This window comes from Ceratocystis lukuohia (genome assembly GCF_044167205.1).
Source record: "Ceratocystis lukuohia strain C4212 chromosome Unknown Supercontig6_pilon, whole genome shotgun sequence".
In the NCBI taxonomy this organism is placed as follows: Eukaryota; Fungi; Ascomycota; class Sordariomycetes; order Microascales; family Ceratocystidaceae; genus Ceratocystis; species Ceratocystis lukuohia.
The window spans coordinates 1,833,104-1,854,574 of record NW_027263525.1 but is presented as its reverse complement, the minus strand read 5'-3'; the positions used below and the strand labels follow the sequence as shown (position 1 = coordinate 1,854,574).

The window sequence follows — 21,471 nt, the reverse complement described above, 5'->3', positions numbered from 1 at the left end:
CAAGAGAAGAAGGAGGGCCTGGTGCTGTGATGGCTGCCCACGACCGGGGTAAACAAAGAGGAAAGAAGAGAGGGGGGCGTGGGTACAAGCACGCCACCCAAAATACACCGTCAAACAAGTACCAAAAAGGTACTGCTGCACCACAGCTCTGCCGCCTCAGCCCTTCTTTCTAGTGGGGCGTGGGAAGGACTATGGGGTGTATGTGTCGCCTGGAAAGGATGGGCGAAAAAGAAGAAGGGAAATTAGGTGACAAGTTCTGGGCCTTCAGGGCTCTAGCAGACGGCTGGAAGGATTTCAAGAACGGGGCTATGTAGCCTTTACAGAGTAGCGTTTTTAGAGGGGCAGAGGGGATGGAGGGGTCAATGGTCCAATCGGGCCAGCAGCCAGCAGAAGGTACGGATTTTGCACAGGGGCTACAGGCCTGCTGCTTTGATTGCTAGCAGTAACAGTAGCTTCTGTTTATTGTTTTTGTCCGCTGTCAGGGGCTGCAGCGCTGTAGAAACTGGAGTGGGAGCCGGGGCTGCCCTGTCGCTTGGTTACAACGCAAGGTGCAAGCGCTGACTTAGCCAGGGGTAGCGAGTGAGCAGCGAGTAGAGACGAGTAGGCGAGAGGAGGAAGAGGGGGAGGAGGAGGAGGAGGAGGAGGAGGAGGAGGAGGAAGAGAGAGGTCAGAGAGCCTCCAGTCCAACACAACACAACACAGACCAATTACGATAGGATGGCAGCCACAGCTGCGACCAACAACAAAACAAAAACGCAACGAGAATATGGCCAGGGAGATCGAGACTGCAACGACACTTGTTCTGGGAGGAGAAGCGCATGGAAAAATGCAAAAGAAAGGTGCCCTTTTGTCCCCAGGAGGAAAACCCAACCCAGGACAGACGTTGCATTAATAAAACAATCGGCAACAAGCCCAGGTCTCTTTTCGCTCACGTCTAATTTCCCTCCCCCCCGACCCGACCATACTAAAGATTAGAGAAAGGAGGAAGCAGCCTGTCCTGTCTATCCATCCATCTGTGTCCGCCAACTGGGCGATGGGTTGATGGCTGCTGCCACAGGAGGTACCACTACATCCCAGCTGTCTAGGCATCCAACTAATTGTCTGCTTGAGGTCGATATGGCCACAGGGCTTCAAGTATGCGGTACCTCTCAACACAAGCATCTATGAGAGCACATATGCATAGCGTGCCCTTTCAACGCCAGCCCACGTATCTGACCGCTCGTGTCTTTCTAGCGGCATAGTGTCAGAGTTACATGCGGCCTGCCCCATCCAGGTTATCTCCATATCACAAAATCCGTGCTCCTCCGTTCGCCTTGGTCCAAGCTGCTTGTCTCTCTTTCTCTTTCTCTTTTCTTCCGGCCCAACAAAAGGCAGGGAGACGGGGAAAAGGCCATGGCCATCCATCCGCCTCATCAGTCTATCCACGTCAAGCAAGCAAAGGGCTAGGGATGGTCCCAGCCCGGCCCTCCACCAGGTTACCTAGCATGACACAACGGCTGGTGGCTTGCCTTTTTGGCGCTGATCACTTCTATCTCTTCCTTGTGCAGGTCTTACTTGCAAGGAAGGGGCCATCATCCTTGTGTTTCTGGCCTTGTCTTTGCTCTCCTTGTTCCTGTATTGTGCGTCAACTTTCTGGCCACTGGCAAAAACTGTATCAAGCCTCATCCGGATAACCAGCCTTTCTTGCTTTCCTTCACTTCTGCTTCTGAGCATTCGTCACCTCGCTGTCTACACAATAGACCAGTCTCAGACACACTAAGACACGTATCGAAGAAAAAGAAAGAAAAAAAAAAAGAAAAAAAAAAGACTAAACTCATATCCCACCTCTCCCTACGGCCCAGTCTCTGACGCATCTGTTCATTTGGCCATAGTCTCCCATCCCTCTCTTTCTCTCTGCCCAACTGCGTGCGGTCTTAGCCTGAGATCCGGTCCTGCGTCAGCTCTAGTATAATCCACCTTCATATTAACCGTGCCGCTACGCTATTTTGAACTTTAAAAGGGAAATAGGGAGTTAGTGTTTTCAGATACCCCCATGTACCCAGATATACAAAACTGGCCTGTTCAATACTGGAAACCTTAATTTTGCGAACCAGTAGCACTAGCCTCTTGTTATCTCTAGCGTTGGTCGCCTCTGGCAGTCAGTCAGCTCGTCCTGCCCTGACTATAGAGGGAAAAAAAAAAAGACGAAAGGGCTCTCGCCCTTCCTTGGGTTGCACGCTACAAACTGCATCTTGCACTACGCACACACTATGGATGGCCATGCGTTAGGTTAGCCAAAACCTGCAGGTCTAGTCTAGTGTCAACCGACCTGTGATCAAATCAAGCCTGGACCATGTGAACCGCCAGTATCTTCGTTGGGTAGCCTCCATCCAGCGTGCTAACTATACGATATCTTGCTGGGTAGGCTGATATCTGTAAGCGCCTAGCCTGAGGTGTAATCTGTAGCCGATACGGGATTCTGGATCTTGATCCTCTGGTCCACCCCACCTGCATCTCCGTTCTACATTCGGACCATCGGCTCATCGCACTCTCGTATTGACATCTCGCTGAGATGCATCACAACTCCAATCGCCAACAAGATCTCCTTGCCCCAAGTCCAAACGTAATCCCCATCCAACCAGCTCCTCGGGCTTTACTTTACAGCTACAGCGCACCAACAAGAAAAATTGGCGGGATATTTCTTTTTCCCTCTTCCCTTTCCTCCTTTCACCACCATGTGCCGAGCCGCTTGATGTCATGCAGCTCCCCATGTAACCATGGCACTTAGCCTCAAGAAAACTGCAGCCCGCGCCGCTGGCACACTTTCTCTCTCCTTCTTTTGTCTTCTTGCTATTGTTCTTCTGCCCTCTGCCCCTCTGCCCACTTCACTTCCAGCTGCTTCCACCAGAGGATTTGTCCATTCTCTTTTCTCAATCTCAATAACCCACCGAACCATAATAGACAAAGATAGACACAAGAAGAAAAGAAAAAGCCGCTTCCATGTGTATCCTAGGCCCGCCATGTTTCATGCTCTGATGCACTCAGATTATTTTAGTTGCAGTGCACATACCGCATTAACACAGCATCATGTGTGCGGCACGCTTATTCAAGATTACACCACGTCTGATACCATATGGCCTTGTTTACTGACTCAACATCCTTTTCTCTCTCGTCACTCCCTTCATCTGCGTCTTATCTGTCCCCTCTTCTATTCTTGGGCGTTTAAAACACGGGATCTTACGCTGCCATGCGGCACAGCTTCACGGCCAATCGTCAGCAACCACAACCCAGCAGGAAGTTGATTTGGGTGAAGCATGACAAATATCAATCACGTTCTAAGCTTATTTTTTTTTGTTTTGTCGAAGAACAAAAAAGAGGCTTCCCATAAAAAGAAGAGCTCTCACGGTCTTCGCCGGGCCATGTGTATGAAGTACTGTCACTATCATTTGTCTCTCTGATACAAACTTTATTCTCGTTTTTTTTCCTTTTTTGTCTTGACAAGTCTTTTTGAGCTTGACTCTGCCTTTATTTTTGGTTCATGCAAGTCCTACGGTCATCAGCCAGAATTGAATGGTGTTTTGGGTGTGTCTTTTTGGAGATGCCGCTGGGCACGACTTGTCGGTAATTAGTATCGTGGGTCTAACCCTAACAAACCGGACATCACCGTAGAGCTTCCTCCAAGCCCAGAACAACACATTGGCATGCAAGTTCACCATTAGTCACATCGAGCTAGACCTCCACGGCGCGTATTTCTTCTCCAGCTTCCCGAATAACGAGAGGAAGCTCAGACCAAATCACAAGGCCTTCTTGTCAGAACGGACAAAGAACTCTGTCCCGTTCCTGCCCCTCGCTTGACCTACGCTTTGCACCCCATGTGGCTAGGAGAAAAGGTCACCGTCGCTAGTCATTTCTCCTGGGGTAGCGTGTCAAATGAAAGAAGACAAGATTGTCGTGATAGATAAACAAATAGAAAAGGCATGGTAACTATGGGGGCCATTTTCCCGCAATGAAAAAAAAAACAACCTCAGGCTGCGCTAAAATCACATATTGTTTCTCTTTTTGTGCATGTAAAATGATGAAGAAGATAGTCCATTGTTTGGAATTTTTAGCGAAATTGACTGCTTCCAACTAGGACCAGGCCTAGTACAGCAAAAAGGCTGGCTGGGAGTTTTGGGTTTGAGGCTCTTTGCAAAGTGAAAAAATAAAGCCCTCAGTAAACTTCCTACGTTGTCTAAATCAAGCTTGCCGCGCCGCGGCATTCTTTGTTCTCTCTCTCTCTCTCTCTCTCTCTCTCGAAAAAGGGAATCCCATCGGCCGGTGAACAGACAAACGATGGTATTAACGCCATGAACTATAGCTGGCGTGGCGTAGAGTCTAGGTTCTTAGCGTTTGTCGCTTTATAGCGGCTTGTCGTTTAATATGCGTCTACCTACCAGTTTTCCCTTATAACCCTGCGTATATATACACACACGTGCGATTTGAACCCTAAAATAGGGCGTGGAGAGGCCTAATTTAGGTGCAAGAACTACTGGGCATTAAGTAAAAAAAGTAAGGACTCCTCCGGACAGGCTTGAACTGTCAACCTCCTGATTGCCGCTATCTCTAAGGCAAGATACTTAACAGTCAGACGCGCTAGCCAATTGCGCCACAGAGGACGACGGGATATTTTGGTGTAAGTGGAACTTATAAATCCAAGCTGTCCGGCCCGCGTTGCTTGATGCGGCAACCGCTTCGCCAACTCTGGGCGAGTAACAAGCTTGCTTGGGAGCATACGAGCTTCTCCCGTCCGAGATCTATGGTCAGCCTTGCAGAGGGTCAATTCTGTCTGGTAACCAATCCGGCGTCGTTTGATCTTAGTGATTCCAGTAGACGTGAAATATATTCAAATCAAAATCTAACCGCTTCGCCGAACAGAGGACAAAACCGACGTACTCCGCCAGGGACAACACCCTACTATATAGGCAGGACACCACAACCCAAAAACACCAGGTAACTAATGCGGGAACTACACCTAGCAGAGACACGGCGAGCGGGAAAGCCTCCTGGCTGCTAAGCCGGTCCCTAAAAAGCCATAGGAGATACTTGAAGCCGACGTACACCTGCAACCGTTGACTGCCCGAAAGTGGTAGTGGAAGACGACATCAACCACGCTGCTTCCGTCCAGAACATGTCGTTGTATTGCTGTGGGAAACCAGTAGCTAGATGTTAAATAATACAACCAAACAGACGACATCCAATAAATCCAAGCTCAAGTCCGCCACAGCATTGCTAGGCAGGCATAAAATAACATAATAATAATAATGCAAATGTCTAAGAGAGTGTGGACACTGGTGGGCGTCCACGGCACTGCAAGGCTCATGTAACCGGAAGATTGCAGACAAGCCATTGAAAGACGCGAAAGCACAAGTATATTGCTAGTGTCTTACATCAACTTCACTCTCTCCCGTTACATTAAATGTATTCAGGTTCAAGCTCAATAGATAAAATATAGTCGGAACTTGCCTACGGATTTCTCTTCCGTTGAGGGAATGTAATCAGAGAGAGGGTAATTTAAGTGGAGGAGATATAGGCGGAGTAAAATAGATAAGGAAAGGAGAAAGAACTGAGGAAGCAAAAAGATAGTGGGATTGCAAGGAACTTCCGACAAGTCTTTTCCCCAATGGTTGGTAGCAAAGTATAGCTGTGGTAGCCGCGTCCGCTTTGTCGAGCAGAGGACAAACTAACATACTCCGCTGGGGTAAACATACCGTGCTGAAAATCGTTGAACTTTTAGACTAGACCAGCTCAAGTGCGGGGTGATGCAAGCCAAAACCACAAGGTAATCAGACTTGGAGCCCGATCACGCAGAGAGGGCCTGGGCATCGCCTAGTAGGACGGCCTCCTGGCTGCAAAGTCGACCCTAGAAGGCCACAGGAAATCTTTGAAGTTGGCGCACACCTGAAAGTGCAGAATGCTTGGAAGTGGTGATGAGGAATGATATCATCCAAACTAACCGCCACCCAGAAAATGCTATCGGGGTGTTGTAGAAAGTCAGCCAGACGCTAAATTGAACAAGCAAACTTGTTGGCGCATATAAGTGAGGAACAACAAGGATTCTCAGGAGCCATTCTGCTTCATGGGTTTTGCTGTCAGCTTTTCAAAGAACTCAACGTTACCTGGGAATATTTAATGCCAGTGCCCAGCTATTCAGTACCCAACGTCTTAAACATTAGCTTGGACAAAGTTTTGCCAGGCGAATGAAAATAAATTTGGTGGTCGATTGGAAGAGCAAGCAAGCTATCTGACTCTGGCGCCATCAAGGCCAATGAAAAATAGGACAATGAGTAAGCTTGCGATCTTGAAAGAGCCAAAATGTTACCAAGGTTAAAAGAGCTAAATATATCATGCGTGACAGGTTTCATGAGGCATAGACCTTGCCGGGACACGTTCCCTTCCGACGTTCGCTTGACATGATCTTGAACACAAATCTGACCATGTCCCTCCCGCCTAAGGACGAGAGGAGGCAAAGGAATAAGCTGGCATAATAGGGATGTGATCACGAGGGTATGGTAGTCATCTGCTGCAAGCAGCTTGTTAAGACCTTTCACATCGCCATCACAAGGTCTCACGGTTGCAAAGGTCTTTGTCACAGATGATGGGCTGACAGGGTACGACAACGGGAACGAAGGCTTCGGGACTCCATGCAAAATATGATGTGCAGCAGGCGAAAGGTGACTGCTTTATAATATGTAAGAAAGCTCACATGGGTACGATTGTTTGCTAGTGTGCGTAGCTTGGCCCGATATATGGTTACACACAAAGCAAAAGTGAGAGTTGTACTGTTACACGAATGACAACATCGCAGTATCTTGATGGTAATGGCTATGGTATTAGGGACTGGATGGGGATAGGCGGGCACACGTATGTCAACACGGCTTGGGGTCTTGAAACCCCTAAAAGCTAAAAGAATAGAGTTATCAGCTTGGGTAATTTATGAAGGTAAAGGTTCTGATCAATATGACTATCTTCTAAGCTTGAGTTGAGATAGCACCCATTGTGTCCACGCGTCTTTTGAGCGAGACTAACGGTGTGTGAAACTAGACGATAGGTATTTTTGCAAAGAAACATTTGATACTTTCTATGTTGAGTAAGAGTAAAAAAAGAGGCCGCCGAGGCGCGTAGTGCAGAAACGTCCACCACCGTCACTAGATGGGGCTTGTTGTCATTCGTCAACATGGACGAGCACCAGAAAGTCTTCAGCATATCTACAAGAGCAAAAAGAATATACAACACCGAGGATTCGCATGTGGTCACCCACCATACTACTGGTTCGGCGCTCTGTGGCTTGACTAAGGGGGAGCAGACGGGACCCCGTATTTTCCACAGGCTATGGTCGTATATGTTGAAATCTGGCCAAACTGGACTTTATAAACTACACGTTTCATAGCCGCTGTATAAAAAGAATATCACGAGAAAACAAACATACAACACTGGGGATTCCCACGTGGTCACCCACCGTAGTACTGGTCCAGCGCTTTGTAGGTTAACTAGGGGAGAGCGGACGGGATCCCGTGCTTTCTACAAGCTATGGTCGTATGTGATGCCAATATGGGAATCACCAAAGTTTATGTCATTACATCATAACAGGACGAGACGAAAAAGGGCTACCAAAAAAAGAACATACAACACTGGGGATTCTCACGTGGTCACCCAACATAATACTAGTCCAGCGCTTGGCCGGTTAACTAGGGGAGAGCGGACGGGATCCCGTGTTCTCAACCAGCTATGGTCGTATGTAGACAGCACGCAGCAGAAAAGGATCTATATGAGAAACCTGTCTTGAATTCTTCCAAGCTCAACGCTACGATCCTCGAAGATAGGACTCATTAATCTAGCAAGTATCATGTGTGCCCTTCACGGAACTATTTTACCAACAGAGACCACTTATGCTCTATGCTCAGATAACCTGACGACAAGCCTCTAGTGATTCATGGGCACGGTTTGGCAGGAACATTGAGATCTTGATGAGGCAAGTAGGGGATCCAACTACGCGCAGTGGTTTGGAGATGAGATTGGGGAGAGTCAAAGCTCCTACACATTAAGAGCAGAAAAAAGGTTACAGCGAACCTGCTTGTGACTGTGGAAGGGCTAGGAGATACATGGTAGGGGGACATATATTAAAAATCAAACTCAACTAAGTGTCCTGAGCCTGAGGAAAGCAGCCCCTAGATTGATTTAGAGGCGACACATCAGGCAACCGAAAGACTACAAAGAAAACGCCACCTGGAGAGCGCATGCAGGCGTCTCTCCTCGTCTAGTTTATAACGCTAAAAGAGTGTATGGTACACAATCCATGATAGACACATGCTGCGAGGGTGGCAATACAGCCCAGTGGAACTATGTAAACTACTGCTAGCGCAAAAGCAAAAAAAGAGAAATGCCAGTACAGGACTAGTCACAGATGGACCTAAGCACGAAGCCTTGAGCGTGACCTAGCAATGAGAAAATGACAAAAACGCGCCAGACGAGAACTGAGGGGGCTTTACCAGGGGCGCACATAGGGAGTATTCTGATCGATTGAAAGATAAGAACTGCAACATAGTCTCAGGGCAGCAAAACGAGCCACACCATATCAAGATAGTGGTGAAAAGAGCAGAAAGAATACCACCCGTGTTTCCACCAGACACCCCTCTATACTTCTTGATAAGAGGCCTTCACCAGTACAGAGATAGGTCAGATTCTAGCGGTTATACCCGGTGACAGATGCTTCAACAAGTGCCACAATCGATAGGAACACAACTGCCTGTTCGGGTACAAAGCCTACGGCCCGCTGAAAGAAAGCGATGACTGATAGACATGCAAGTCGCTGTCGGGGCCGTAGAGCTAGCTTGCCGCAGATAAGTTTTTAGGGCCTTGAACCAATGAATCTTATATTGCTGATGTCCTACGTTGCAACCCCGGGTTGTCTGAGCCGAAATAACAGTTAGAACTTGTGCTGAAATGTCCGGGCTGTCGGCAGACAAAGCAATACGCTACAACAGCTATGTCTGTTGGAGAACCTTTGTACTTCTCTGGGACCCATCTTCTGTGCCAGAGGCCGGAGAAGACCTGGAAACTGGGAGATGCGCTCTAGAGATACGCTGGGTAAAGAGGGGCCTTCTAGTCCTAGTTCCGGGCCCTAAAAAGGCATAGCACACGCTCAAAATCCAAACGTAGCTGCACCCGCTAACTGCCTGAGGTCCGCGCTAGAAAATAGTATCAGGTGACTGTTCCCGCCCGGAACATATTCCGTTGCGAAAATAACAGCAAGTAGAGGCCAAAGAATACGATGCAGCGGAATATAATAAATGCTTTCGAGGAAAGGTTCTTTGTGGGGTTGATTCTATGGCTGCTCTCCCGCTTGGACTGGAGGCTAAGACGTGAACGTAGTGCCAATTGGCGTCGGTGTGCAAAGCCATGCCATGTAGCACAGGATAGAACAAAAGATATAGGGATGATCTCTTGCGACTATGGTTCTCTTTATGTGGAGTAGAAGGGGAAAGATGCGTATCGGTAGCACAACTACGTATAAACACATGCAGGTTCCAGACAGCCTCTGCATCCTGTCCTCCTCCTAGCCAGTGAGAGTCTTGTTGCTCCTGTGTGCATACATATGTACATATATGCATAGCGGTAAGCGAAACATCGCAGTTCCGATAAGCCTCTGGAATGCACTAAACAGCTCCGCTAGGAGGTGTGACATGAGACCATGAGACCATGGGACCTGACACCACAAGTTCTATACAGCTTATAGCACAAGTAGACGTGGCGCAAGCCCCCCCCCCCCCCTCGCACCTCGCACCTCGCCCTTCTCCACTCGAAAGAAACTTCTACATGCCTGCGAGAAGCAGCGCCGTCCCTCGAGTCCACCACTTGACCGCTCTGACAATTATTGACAATCTTGCAGGAATACTGCATGCTCAGGGCGAGAGGAGTGACGGCGCGCGTGATAAATCCCTACGGAGAGAGGGAGAGCTGGAGAAAGGGAAAGGGAGGAGCAAAGAGAAGGTTGGTGGCTTGCGTGACTGCCAGGGCTATTGGGGGCGAGCTTTAGACGGTGTTTTGGTAGGTTTGTGGGCAGGCCCAAGTACTACTACCAAGTCCTTGAATGTATATGTCTATTTTTTTGGAAAAGGGAGTGTTGGCTAAGTAGGTTAGATCATAGGATGGACTGCCCTTGCAACTGGAGGTTTTTGTGCCAAGTCCTCCTGAGAGCTTAGCTACTTTTGAAAGTACCGCTCATTACAGGGTGGCATTTCACCTGTGTTTATTTGCAGGCAAATATGCGTCAAGGCACTTGGGATTCTACGTGCCACCATCCTGTTGCAATACTAGGGTACAACTAAGGAGGGGTGCAACGTCGATCGATACATGTGTAAGCAGGTATGAAGCAGGCTGCAACAGCGCTATATAGGTGAGCGAGCATACAAGCGTTAGAATGAGGCTTGGTTGTATCGGATGAATTACACCGACTGTGACAAGAGACGAAATACAGGCGCGGGTAACTTGCATACACATTATGCAGAAACAGATCTCAAACAAGACAAATAAATTGCTGCTGCTGTCAAGCGTAGTTCAGGCATAGCGAGCAGCTAGGGCTGGTGGTATCTGAGTGAATAATGAAAGCGAAGATAAGCAGCTAGACGGCATCTCCTCCCGATTTCTCGGGCAATAAGGTTAGAAAGCTCAAAGCACTTATTTCTTTTTTTTTTTTTTTCAGCATGGGAGAAAAAAAGGAAGTGAACAGGATGCAAGTGTATAGCTAGTTTGGGGGGGGGGGGGTTCCTTTGGTATTGAGGACGCGAGACATATTCACCTTGGACTCCCCAGGATGCGTGCATGGCATGGGAGATGGCAAATATGATGATGATGATGACATAAATGCATAGACACAAGGCGAAGAGAGAGGACGCCGTTTTCTCGTTTTTCTCCTACCATGATCGCGGACGCCGTAAGAGTGACGCACGGCATGGAGAAAAAAAAAAAAAAAAAAAAAGAACAAGAGAGCAGGACAGGGCGAGGGCGATATAGCAGGGCAGAGCAATATACGGCCAGGCCAGACCAGACCGCTTATTTCCCTTGTTCTTATTGCTCGTTTTGTCTTCTTTGTGCATCACCACTCTGTCATGAGCAGTTAATGTTTACTATTGCCCTTTTTCCTTCTTGGTCCCTTCATGGCTTGTCTTTGCACAGCTACGAAATGAACAAAAGGAGCGAAGGCCATCTTCTGTGCTATGCATAGCTTGGTAGTGTATGGACAGACATAAGTACTTGGACTTGCTATAAGATTCCGAGCATTATTCCAGAGCTTTTGAAACGATGGGACAACAAGAGGAAGAAGAAGGGCAGCACCGTGTGTATTTTCACGCTGGGCTCAGCCATCCCAAGGTCTAGGTCAGGGTGTTTCCTTGTCCATGGGTGCTGATGGACATGGACTGCCAAGAGAATACTTTGTCACTGTTTTTGTAACAAAGCAGGGGAATTATTTTTTGTCCTTCCTAGGATTGCGATTAGAATCATGAGATGAGTAGTTTTTTTTCCTTGCTTTTTTTTTCGCTTTTTCCTTTCCCTTATATGTAAATTTCCCGCCCAAGCCCCAGGACAGGCTCGGGCAGGCCCAGAATAGCCCAGTCCTGGGTTGGATCTTTGCTCGACCTATCCGCAAGAACAGACCCAGGAAAAGAAGACAAGAAGTTCAGATCAAGATATCCTCGCGTTGAAACAGAGCCGAGAATCAGAGGAAAGGAAGGGAAAGGAAAGAAAAGCACGCTTGGAGCTAGGTAGACAGCTAGCCGCCCTTGGCCTGGACTTACTTCAACTTTGACTCCAACGTCTCCCCCGCTTGTTTGATCAGCAAGAAGGCGTAGAAAATGACTAGGAATTGAGCCCCAACACAAAAGTAGGGGTAATAGGAGAGAGGGTCGCGGGTGCTGATAGCCATATCACGAGTTGAAGAGGAGGAGCTTTTGATCAGAGACGTCGTTGCTGAGTTTGCCACTGTCAGAACCCTTATTTACCGCTTGGCTTAAACCCTTACCCAGGCCTGTCTGGCTGTCGCCGTCCGCAATGCAGCAGCAGAGCTGGTCCTTCCTTTTCTTCTTTGCCTTTGGCTCTCGCCAATGCTGTGCGTTAGTATGCGTTAGTGGCCAGCTGTAACCCTAACCTGCTCTGAAACAATGCAGCTCATGACAGGCTCCTTTGACATCAGGACAACCTCCGCACGACTGAAGCCTGTGCTGCATGCATCATCGGCTTGCCCCTCTAACCCATCGAGTCCTTTTGGCCTTGCAATGGTCCGCCCTCGACAGGCTAATCTCGTTTTGCCCATTCCTTTTTTTCTGCATCCATGAGACGCTACATGTCCGCCTCCCCTCAGAGCCAGGTTGTGCATCTCCCTTCCAAGCCAGGCCAGACAGCAAGATTGGGGTTGGGTCCCCGAAGACAGGAGTAGGCGTTGTCCAATATTGGAGGCTCTAGTGCAGCCAGTGCAACGGGCCTGGGGTCTTTGGCATTTGCCAGCCAAGTTTACTTCTCCTAGCTGGCCTATCTCCTCCTACTGGTCTCTGGCGTCGACTGAATTGCTTTGATAGTGGGAAAGTAGCCAGCCAATATATCGGCTAGCACATGCAAGTGCTGGCGGAAAGACGGAGGGAAGTTGAGGTCGTCCCTTTGTGGCGGAGATGGAGCGCTGAGAGAAGAGGTGTATATAAGGAAGATGGACGGACGGAACACGGTGGTCTTGGGGCGCTGTCCTCCACCACGACAACACATTGTGATCCGACTTTTTGTTTGTAATCTTCCTCTTTTCTTCTATTGCTCTGTTAATTCTTGCCTATATCTGCACTTTTTTGTACTTTTCTTGCCCTTTCTTACTTAATATTATTCTTCCCCCAACTCATAATATTCGCTTTGCTCGCAGTCGCAATCGACAGACAAGTCACAGCTCGACAGGAACCCTTGCTCTATATTATCGCGTGGTGAATTTTTGTAAGTTCTTTTTCTTAAGCCCATCTCTCTCGTCTCGTCTCGTCTCGCCTCGCCTTCCGGCCTGCCTTTTTGCCGAGCCAACTCACTGCTCCCCTGTATTGCAGGGCCGGTGGTATCACGGGCTGTAACGAGGGACAAGACCCAAGAACCAAAGGCCCTTTCAAGAGCTTCCAGATGTAGACACGCCAGGACGAGGACGACGAACAGGCAGATGGTGAAAATCAAAGCAAAAAAAAATAGAAAGAAGATCTGCTCTTGTGCTGTGCTTTATTCCTCTGATCTTCTTTTTCTTTCTTCTGACTTGTTTCACGTTGCTGCAGGTCACGCTGTGCAGTCAGTGCCAGTCATTTTGTTCGCGCATCTGTCCACCAGGTCTGGCGCTCTTTTATATTAAAGTCTTTTTTTTTTTCTTCGTTTTTTTTTCTTCCTTTTTCTGTCCTTTTTCTTTCCTCCGTATCATTACCTTCCTTTCGTCTATCTCAGTCGTCGGCTATTGTTAGATTTCTTCTTTTCTTCTTTTCTTTTTTAGCTTTTTTATCTTTTATCTTTTATTTTTTTAATTTCTCTCCTCGCCGCCCTGCATAGTTAGTCAAGGCTTGTCTTTTACTATTAGCAGAAATTGCAATCCCTGCCCTGAGCCAAATACAACGCCGCTCTTCCTCCTCATCCCAAAAAGCCCAGCGCCTCAAGCCCTTTGCTCCTCCATCGCAGGCTTTCTGTTGCTGGTAGACCGTCTCTCTCTTTCGCGATATCTCTTGCTTCCTATATTGCCGTTTCACGACATCCCTTGCCGACAACTGGAATTCTCGACTCTTCTACCGCCGTCAACTGGAATCCCCCCCCCCATAATACAACGCCATTCATCATCCATAACTCTAATATTTGCTTCACGTTGGCTATAATTTGGTACGTTACTTACATGAAGTCTTGCATCTCCCACCCATGTCGTGCTGCAATATCCCTTCCCCTGCTATACTCTATCTTTGTCAGCCTTGATCAAAGGGCCAGCCTGCCCTCTTCCCTTGTTTTTCCCTCGCCGCCGGGCCAAAGTTGGTCATACGCCGCTGCCATTTTGGTCAGTAGAGCGAGCGAGAGCGAGAGAGACCGCAAAAAAGTAGAGCTGGGCCCTGTCTTGTCATGCTCCGGTCTTGGCCTATGCTTTCTTCTATCCAGGGTCGCTCTAAGCGGAGTGCTGTGCCTTAACCCCCCCTCCCCCCCCCAAGCAAGCTAGAAGTCTCACCTATAGAAGCTGGGTCGAAAAAACTTAGTGAGAGGTCCTTATCTGGCTCGGCTTGTCTGTCCTGGGGCTTTGGCCAGCACCTAAAATAGAGCAGCTAAAACGGCAGCGAATGAACAAGGCCCGGACTAGGGCTCGACGGAAGAAAAAAAGAAGGAGAGAAGAGAAGACCCTGGCCCCTGTTGCTTTCTCTCCACTGGTGTCAAGATCTCGCTCTCGCTGTCTTTGCCAATCTCAAATTTAGCTATGCACTTGGTAAATTCGATGGTGCGCCCCTCTGAAGGCCTAGCGAGGGCTTGGCTTGTTCGGGGCTAGAGACCCGCTGAAAGCTTAGTGGCTCCGGGCCTGTCTGCTAGGGGCTCTCACGCCTGTACACGGCCGACCGCCCCTCTGGACGGGAGCGACAACTCCCACCCAAGCTCCCTTTTTATCGCCTTGCTTTCTCTGGCCCATTCCTGGCTCTGTGGCCAGCCGTCGCACACGACAGGCAAGCAAGCCGGGCGAGCAAACAATGGGCTCAGTTTGAGCAAGATAATCATAGCCCTGGCTTCTTTTTTCTCATGCGGTCAGAAGACACCTGCCGCCACCCACCCACTTTCCAAATGACGTGGACCTGCAAGCGCCAAATGGCTACACTGAACACAGCCTGTTTTCCTGCTGCAGAACAGACTGCCACAGCTGCTAGACTGGGCCCTACGCCTAGCGTCCTACAGCGCCGCCCTCCTGGATGGCCCCTCCCAGAATCCATCCGTCCCACTGTAATCGCAGCCTTGCGGTCTGATCCCCCACTGAAACCCAAATCTCCTAATCCCTGTTCCAATCCCATTCCTATTCCTGTTGCTTGTTCCTTGTCCACCCTCGTCTCGTCTTGTCTCCTTCTTGTCCCCCATTCCCGAAGTGCATTCTTTAGGTCCTCATGAAAGGCCGGGTTTTTATTTTTATTTCTTTTATTTTTATTTCCTCGTTTGTTTCTTTTTTATTTCTGTCTTCATCGTCAAAATCTTTTTTGTTTATTTGCCTTCTTGTCCCCCTTCGTTTTCAACCTTCTTATACCCTCTTTTCTTCCCCTCTTCTATCTCTCACCCATCCTCTCATCCCCATCACGCCTCTCTTTGCATTTCTCCTGTTCATTGTTGTTTATTTGCCTTATTTTATTTTATTTTCTTACTTTTCCATCTCTGTTCTTTTCCCCGTCCATTTCTGATCTGTCCGTTTGCTTCTTCACCTTTATCATCTTGTTGCCTTGAGTTTTCTGTTTTCATCTTCTCTAGCCTTCTTGTGTATCTTTTTACTTTACTCTTATATCCTGTGGCTTTTATTTCGTCATCGTCAATCTTTGCCTTCTTGACCTCGGCATCGCAACCTCCCACAAGAAACTCACCCCAGCTAACCCAGCTCAGTCTCTTTTGGCCAACTTCGCTGTACAGTCCCGTCCGTCGTCGCCTATTGCTCCTATATTGACCGCCACCTTTACCATCCCTCCCTCTATCCCACACACCACCACCCACCCGGCCTTGTCAAGCCCTGCAATCGCAATTTCTCAATCATCAACCATGGCTGCCCAGACTCACAACATTGAAAGCATTGCCTCGGGTTGGCCTGACAGCAGCAACTCTGGATTCCCCTCCAGACAGAACAGTGAGTGACCCATCCCAACCGGCTGGCTACCGTCATTCGACTGCCAATTCAAACCCTGCAATGCTCGTCCAACCAAAACTAGCTCTGCCCAAAAAAGACTACTTTCACATGCAGACACCCTCGTTGGCCACGAGTCTCGCTTCTCATCCAATGAAACGGCCTGCTCAGCCAGCTTTGCCAACTATTTGTGTTCTATGTCCGCTAACTTGTCCCCCAATAATACAGCCTTCGGCTCTTCTGTCTCTGTCGATGCCTCCTACTGGCACCTCAATGGTGCCGGCAAGTCCTCGCCCACTCGCCCCCGTGCCTTCTTCGACGGCCAGAAGTCCGCCATCACTTCTAACCCCGCGACCCTGCTGCAAAAGTCGCACACTGGTTCTAGCAGCCATCATAACAGCCGTGATGGCGCTGCCACCGATTCTTCCAACCTACCTGGCAGCCGCTTTGGTGCTGTCGGCGCTGATGTCAGATCCTCTCGCCCTAGCAGTGTCAACCATGATCTTGCCGGTCCTTCTGACTACCACATTCCTGGCACCGCCCCGTCTTCGGCACCGTTCAATGCCCGCAGTGGCCGCTCCGCCATGGGGGATATTGAGGCTCCCATGAGATCGCCTGAGAATGGCAACTACATTGCTCACCCTGTCGCGGCTGCTACTGCCTGGACCAACCCCGACTTTGTCTCAGACCTGCGCAGACAGACAGATACTGCCTCCAACGACGGTTACCCTCCGGTCACTACTGCCGACGCCAAGTACATGAACACCCAGCGTGCCTTCGCCTCTTCGTCCACCAAGCCTGCCACCTCTACCCAGGCCTTTTCCATGGCCCCTTTGGCTAGCGCGTTGCCTGCTGCGTACAGCAACCAGGCCTGGTCTTCCAGACCCTCTTCCACTTCCAACGAGTACACTGGTACTGCGCGCCCTGCTGTGAACAACATGCTGCCTCAGCAAATCACCGCACAGCAGATGGTCCAGCAGCAGATCGCCTACCAGCTTGCTACTCAGCAGCTAGCTGCCCAGCAGATGCCCCAACACCTGATGCAGCCCATGTCACAGCAGCTCGGTGCCAACGTCATGATGTCTCCCGCCACGGCTATGTTCAGCAATGTGGAGTACCAGCAGGCCCTCCAGCAACAAGCTCTGAACGCTTCCAGCATGGGCTATGCTGCTCCTGACATGGTCAAGCTTCCCGGCATGTACAACATCATCAACCCCTCGGCACAGGCCTACAACGTCACAGGGCTAGGCATGTACGCTCAGTTCAACCCCCAGCTACAAGCCCTCAACAACGGTATCTCTGTGCTGCCTTCTTTTGACCCCAGAGCTGCTACCAACAACGCTCAGGCCTCTGCTGCGCCGCTTGCCTCTTTTGGATTTTCATCCAACGACAACAACAGTAACAACAACCGCACTTCTGTTAGCACTGTCCTTCAGGACTTCCAGCAAGCCAAGAATGGCGGCATGCAGATGGAGCTCAAGGTAAGTCTATCACTACATAAGGAAATGTAGATAGAATGTATTGTAACTAACACTACCGTATAGTCTATCTACGGCCACGTTGTTGAGTTCACTGGCGATCAGAACGGCTCTCGCTTTATTCAGGAGAAGCTGGCGCAAGCCAACAGCGAGGAGAAGGACCAGCTATTCAAGGAGATCTACCCTAATGCCATTCCCATCATGCGGGATCTTTTCGGCAACTATGTGATTCAGAAGTTCTTTGACCACGGCAGCCAAGTTCAGAAGAAGATGCTCGCAGAGCTGATGCTCGGAAGAATTGTTGACCTGTCTCAGAACTCATATGCCTGCCGTGTCGTGCAAAAGGTAAGTCTTGGTTTTTCCCATTCTCGTGTTGGTTGACATCATCTAACATGATTACACAGGCCCTTGAACAGGTCCTCGCAGACCAGCGCCAGCTGTTCATTGATGAGATCGAGGAGAACATCATGAAGCTTGTTATGGATGCCCATGGCAACCATGTTGTTCAGAGAGCCATCGAAGTCTGCCCCGCCCAGCAGGTTCGTTTCCTCGTCAAGGCTTTCAACGGCCGCTTCTACCAGCTGGCTATTGACCAGTATGTGTGCCGTGTTGTTCAGCGCATGCTGGAAAGATTCACGGCCGAGGACAAGCGCGTCATCCTTGATGAGCTGCTGACTTCCGCTGGCAAGCTTATTGTCAACCAGTACGGTAACTACGTGCTGCAACACGTCATGGTTTATGGCAATGCCCAGGACCGCCGCGAGATTGCCAAGGTAGTTTTGGCTCAGCTGCCTACACTGTCCAAGCACAAGTATGCTTCCAACGTTGTTGAGAACGTCATCAAGAACCAGGAAGAGGGAACTGATGCTCTGAGACGCGCGATCCTGGAAAAGGTTCGCTCATCTGTTGATGGTAGACCGCTTCTGCCTATCCTGATGAAGGACAGCTTCGGCAACTATGTCATCCAGACACTTCTGATGAGTCTGGAGGGTGCTGATCGGAGTTCATTTGCTGCTGAGATCAGCGAGCAGATCTCCAAGCTTGGTGCTAGCTTGGCTGCTAAGCAGTTGCAGGCCCTGGAGAACAAGCTTAGCGCACTGAGAGCCTCTGAGAAGCTGGATCACGTCACTCCGGCCTCGACTCCCGCCACTACACCTGACCCTAGCTCGCCCAGTCAGCGCAAGGCGCCTGTGTCTTACACACAAGCTGTCATGAGCGGCATTGCTGCCAACTCTAGTGCCCGCAGAAACGCGTAAATCACAGAGTTGCTTTGCCATTCCCAACAAGCTCTCCGCATTTGGAAACAACCATTGACGGCCTGTTTGCCATGAACAAAAACAAGCCTGCTGTTGTTTTACCAGCCTGTCTTTCCCTTTTTTTCCTTTGCAATCTTAGACCTACTTTTGTTCGCCCTCCATCGCTATGGCTTCGCTTTCCTTTCACCAATGTACATTGTGTCTTTACAAACCCATCCGGCCGACAGCGCCGCGTGGTACTCCTTGTACTAATTTCTGTCCTTTTACTATTGCCATACCCTCCAATCCACAAAGCGCGACCGGATGTCCACCCTGATCTCATGTCCACATCTTTGTCTCCGGATGTATACTATCAAGCAAGTCCCGGATTATATGCGGAGGGCTCTGGCTATGTCATGGTATATAACAAAAAAAATAAGCCAGGCGACACTAAAATCGTGGGCGCGCACTTCCGGTGCCATCATCAATGATGAGCGTTTATTTTTCTTCCAATCTGTTTTTGTTTTTCCTTCCATGTTCGTTTTCTTGAGTTATTACATCGCCTTGATACGTCTCTATTGCTTTTTCATCATCCGTGTTTTCCTTTTCCTCATGCCCGCTATTGTCCTGGGTAATTTATCTTCGCGTCTGTTTTTTTTATTATTTCCTTGTCTTCTCTTTAGAAAATCTCTGCCCGGTGGTAACGGAAACATCCGGGGATCCTTTTCAATGAACAGCGCTCAATGCCGTTAATACATTACTTGATTCATCATTTCTTGATAGTATTTTTGTTCCTATGTTTCGTGTCATTTTCTCTCGTCACATGTAATATGTACAAGGTTTCTTAAAGGATTCTTTCGGAATCTTCTTGAAATCTACTCCTCATCTAGACATGCTTACTTCCAAATGGTGCTATCGCTATGCAGTTGGTCTATCTATCGTCGTATTCTGGGGAAAATGCGCAGTTTCCGCTTGCGTAACCAAGTGTTGTCTAGTGTGCTTTATGTTTCCCCACGTTTATTCTCTATGCTTATCCCTCTTTGTAGTCATACTGCGGTGGCTCCTGTCCCCGTTGATGTTGATGGCGGCACATGACCCTGCATTAAATCTGGCGGCAGTGCAGCAGCCTCAAGTGCACGCTTCTGGCGTTCGGCCTCGGCGACTTCACGCTCTCGCTGTTGACGTGCAAGTGACGAGTACCGTAGAAGCGAGAGCGAGATGGCTCCAATAAAGAAGATGCCAATGATGGCGCGGCGAATCAGGATCCAGCGGATTGTCTCGATATCTGATTTGACGTCGCTAGTCAACATGATGCTGATCTTGTAGTTGAGTTGTTGGATCTGTGCGGGCAGGGTTAGTTGGGGTTCTTTTTCTTATACTACATGTGTTAAAAAGGATGGAAGAAGAAGGGGGATCGTCACATACTGCACTATCACGCGCTTTGTGTTCCTCACGCCTTGACATGCTCCGATCATCAACCATGCCCTTGACGGCATCATTCATAGCCGAAATCTCCTGGCCCAGACTCTGCGACAAGATATCCAGCTCATGTTGCAAATGAGTACGTTCCCTGCGCATCTGCTCATCGGCAACCCGGCGGTTATTCTTGACCTCATTGCTGAGCTCTGAACAGGCGGCACGGAATAGATAAAGTTCATTCTCGACGTCGCTTTTGCTAAGCAGTGCGTCCTGTGCCTCCGCAAGCCGCGTGCTGAGCTGGCTGCGAATAGCCTTCATCAACGTGATGGCTTGTGCCTCGGTGTAGTTGCCGGCCTGAAGCTTCTTAACGCATGAATAGCTGTCGAAGTGGTGCACGTGGCGGTGCTGGGATTGCGTCTCAACGTTGTCGTTGCGGTGCACAACAAGCTGCATCTGGTCGTCAAGGATTGGTGAAGAACTGCTGGTAGGGCCTCTAGGGTCTTGCGCGTTGGAGCTAGAGTTGATGTGGGATTTGAGAGATGGTGCAGGCGGAGGGTTGCTAAGCGGAATGAAGGATTGCTCTATCGGCGTCCCGGCCCCAGAGGATATTCTTGAGCCATCGATCGGAGGCTCGGCAACCCCGCTAGCACTAGACCCAATTGGTGGCGGGCCTAGAATCTCCGATATAAGTGTTGGCGTTGACTCGCTAGCTCTATCTACGGTCTCGACCTCGGCCTCATCATCAAGATTCTCTTCCGGAATACTTTTGTCCGTCGGGAGCTGCTGTTGCGGCGGTTCTACGGCCTTTCCGTGCCTTGGAAACGAGGCATGAGATCTCTGTTGTACTCGGCTACATTGGCAATAATGTGGAATGGCCTGGGCTCTCGACGGGAAAGCAAGAGGGCGAGACTGTGCGGGAAAAGGCGCCGACTTTATAGACCTCAGAAAATGGCCCCAGTATAGAGCAGATATGCGTGAGGACGGCATGGATGTGACCATAAAATGAGGCCTGGTCTATGGGTTCTGTGATGTCACAAGCTTGAGATGCCCTGGGATAACAAGACTAACAAGCACCCTACAGAGAGAATAGCCGCGCAGATGTCACGCAAAGGCAAATGAAAGACTCTTTAGCCAAAGCAAATCTCAGAAATGGACCATGCGATTAGCGAGAATTTTGGAAAGGCGTCAATAGACTGAGTTGTTTTTGTATGGAGCCGAAGGAAGACGCCGAAAGATCTGTTGCTGCAAAGCTAAAGCCGTTGCTTTCCCTGCCCAAGTCCCACGTTCTTCACAAGCAAAAGAGATGTCATACATATGCAGCAACACATATACAAATATATAGTACATATGTACATACAAGCATAAGCAGTTGTAATAACGTGAGCACGGCCCCAAGTCGCTGCTGAAACAGCAAAGTTCCAAGGGTTGGTTGTTTGGAGAGGAAGGCAAGGCAAGGCTTAGAGAGGGATCGTCTCTTGAGAAT

General features: G+C 49.2%; 2 protein-coding genes across 2 annotated transcripts; one reads left to right on the top strand and one right to left on the bottom strand.

The window, feature by feature from the left end:
* Nucleotides 1–15,774: 15,774 nt before the first annotated feature.
* HOO65_060434 (Pumilio-like protein 6) lies at nucleotides 15,775–18,590 on the top strand (the record flags this gene model as incomplete). Its single annotated transcript, XM_071003675.1, has 4 exons — nucleotides 15,775–15,859; nucleotides 15,974–17,337; nucleotides 17,401–17,679; nucleotides 17,739–18,590. The coding sequence occupies 4 exons, from the start codon at nucleotides 15,775–15,777 to the stop codon at nucleotides 18,588–18,590; spliced, it is 2,580 nt and encodes an 859-aa protein (XP_070857784.1).
* Nucleotides 18,591–19,615: 1,025 nt separating this feature from the next.
* On the bottom strand, nucleotides 19,616–20,975 carry HOO65_060433 (uncharacterized protein; the record flags this gene model as incomplete). The annotated part of the gene is made up of 2 exons (XM_071003907.1): nucleotides 19,616–19,909; nucleotides 19,995–20,975. 2 exons carry the CDS (start codon nucleotides 20,973–20,975, stop codon nucleotides 19,616–19,618), a joined length of 1,275 nt encoding a protein of 424 aa, XP_070857783.1.
* Nucleotides 20,976–21,471: the final 496 nt, after the last annotated feature.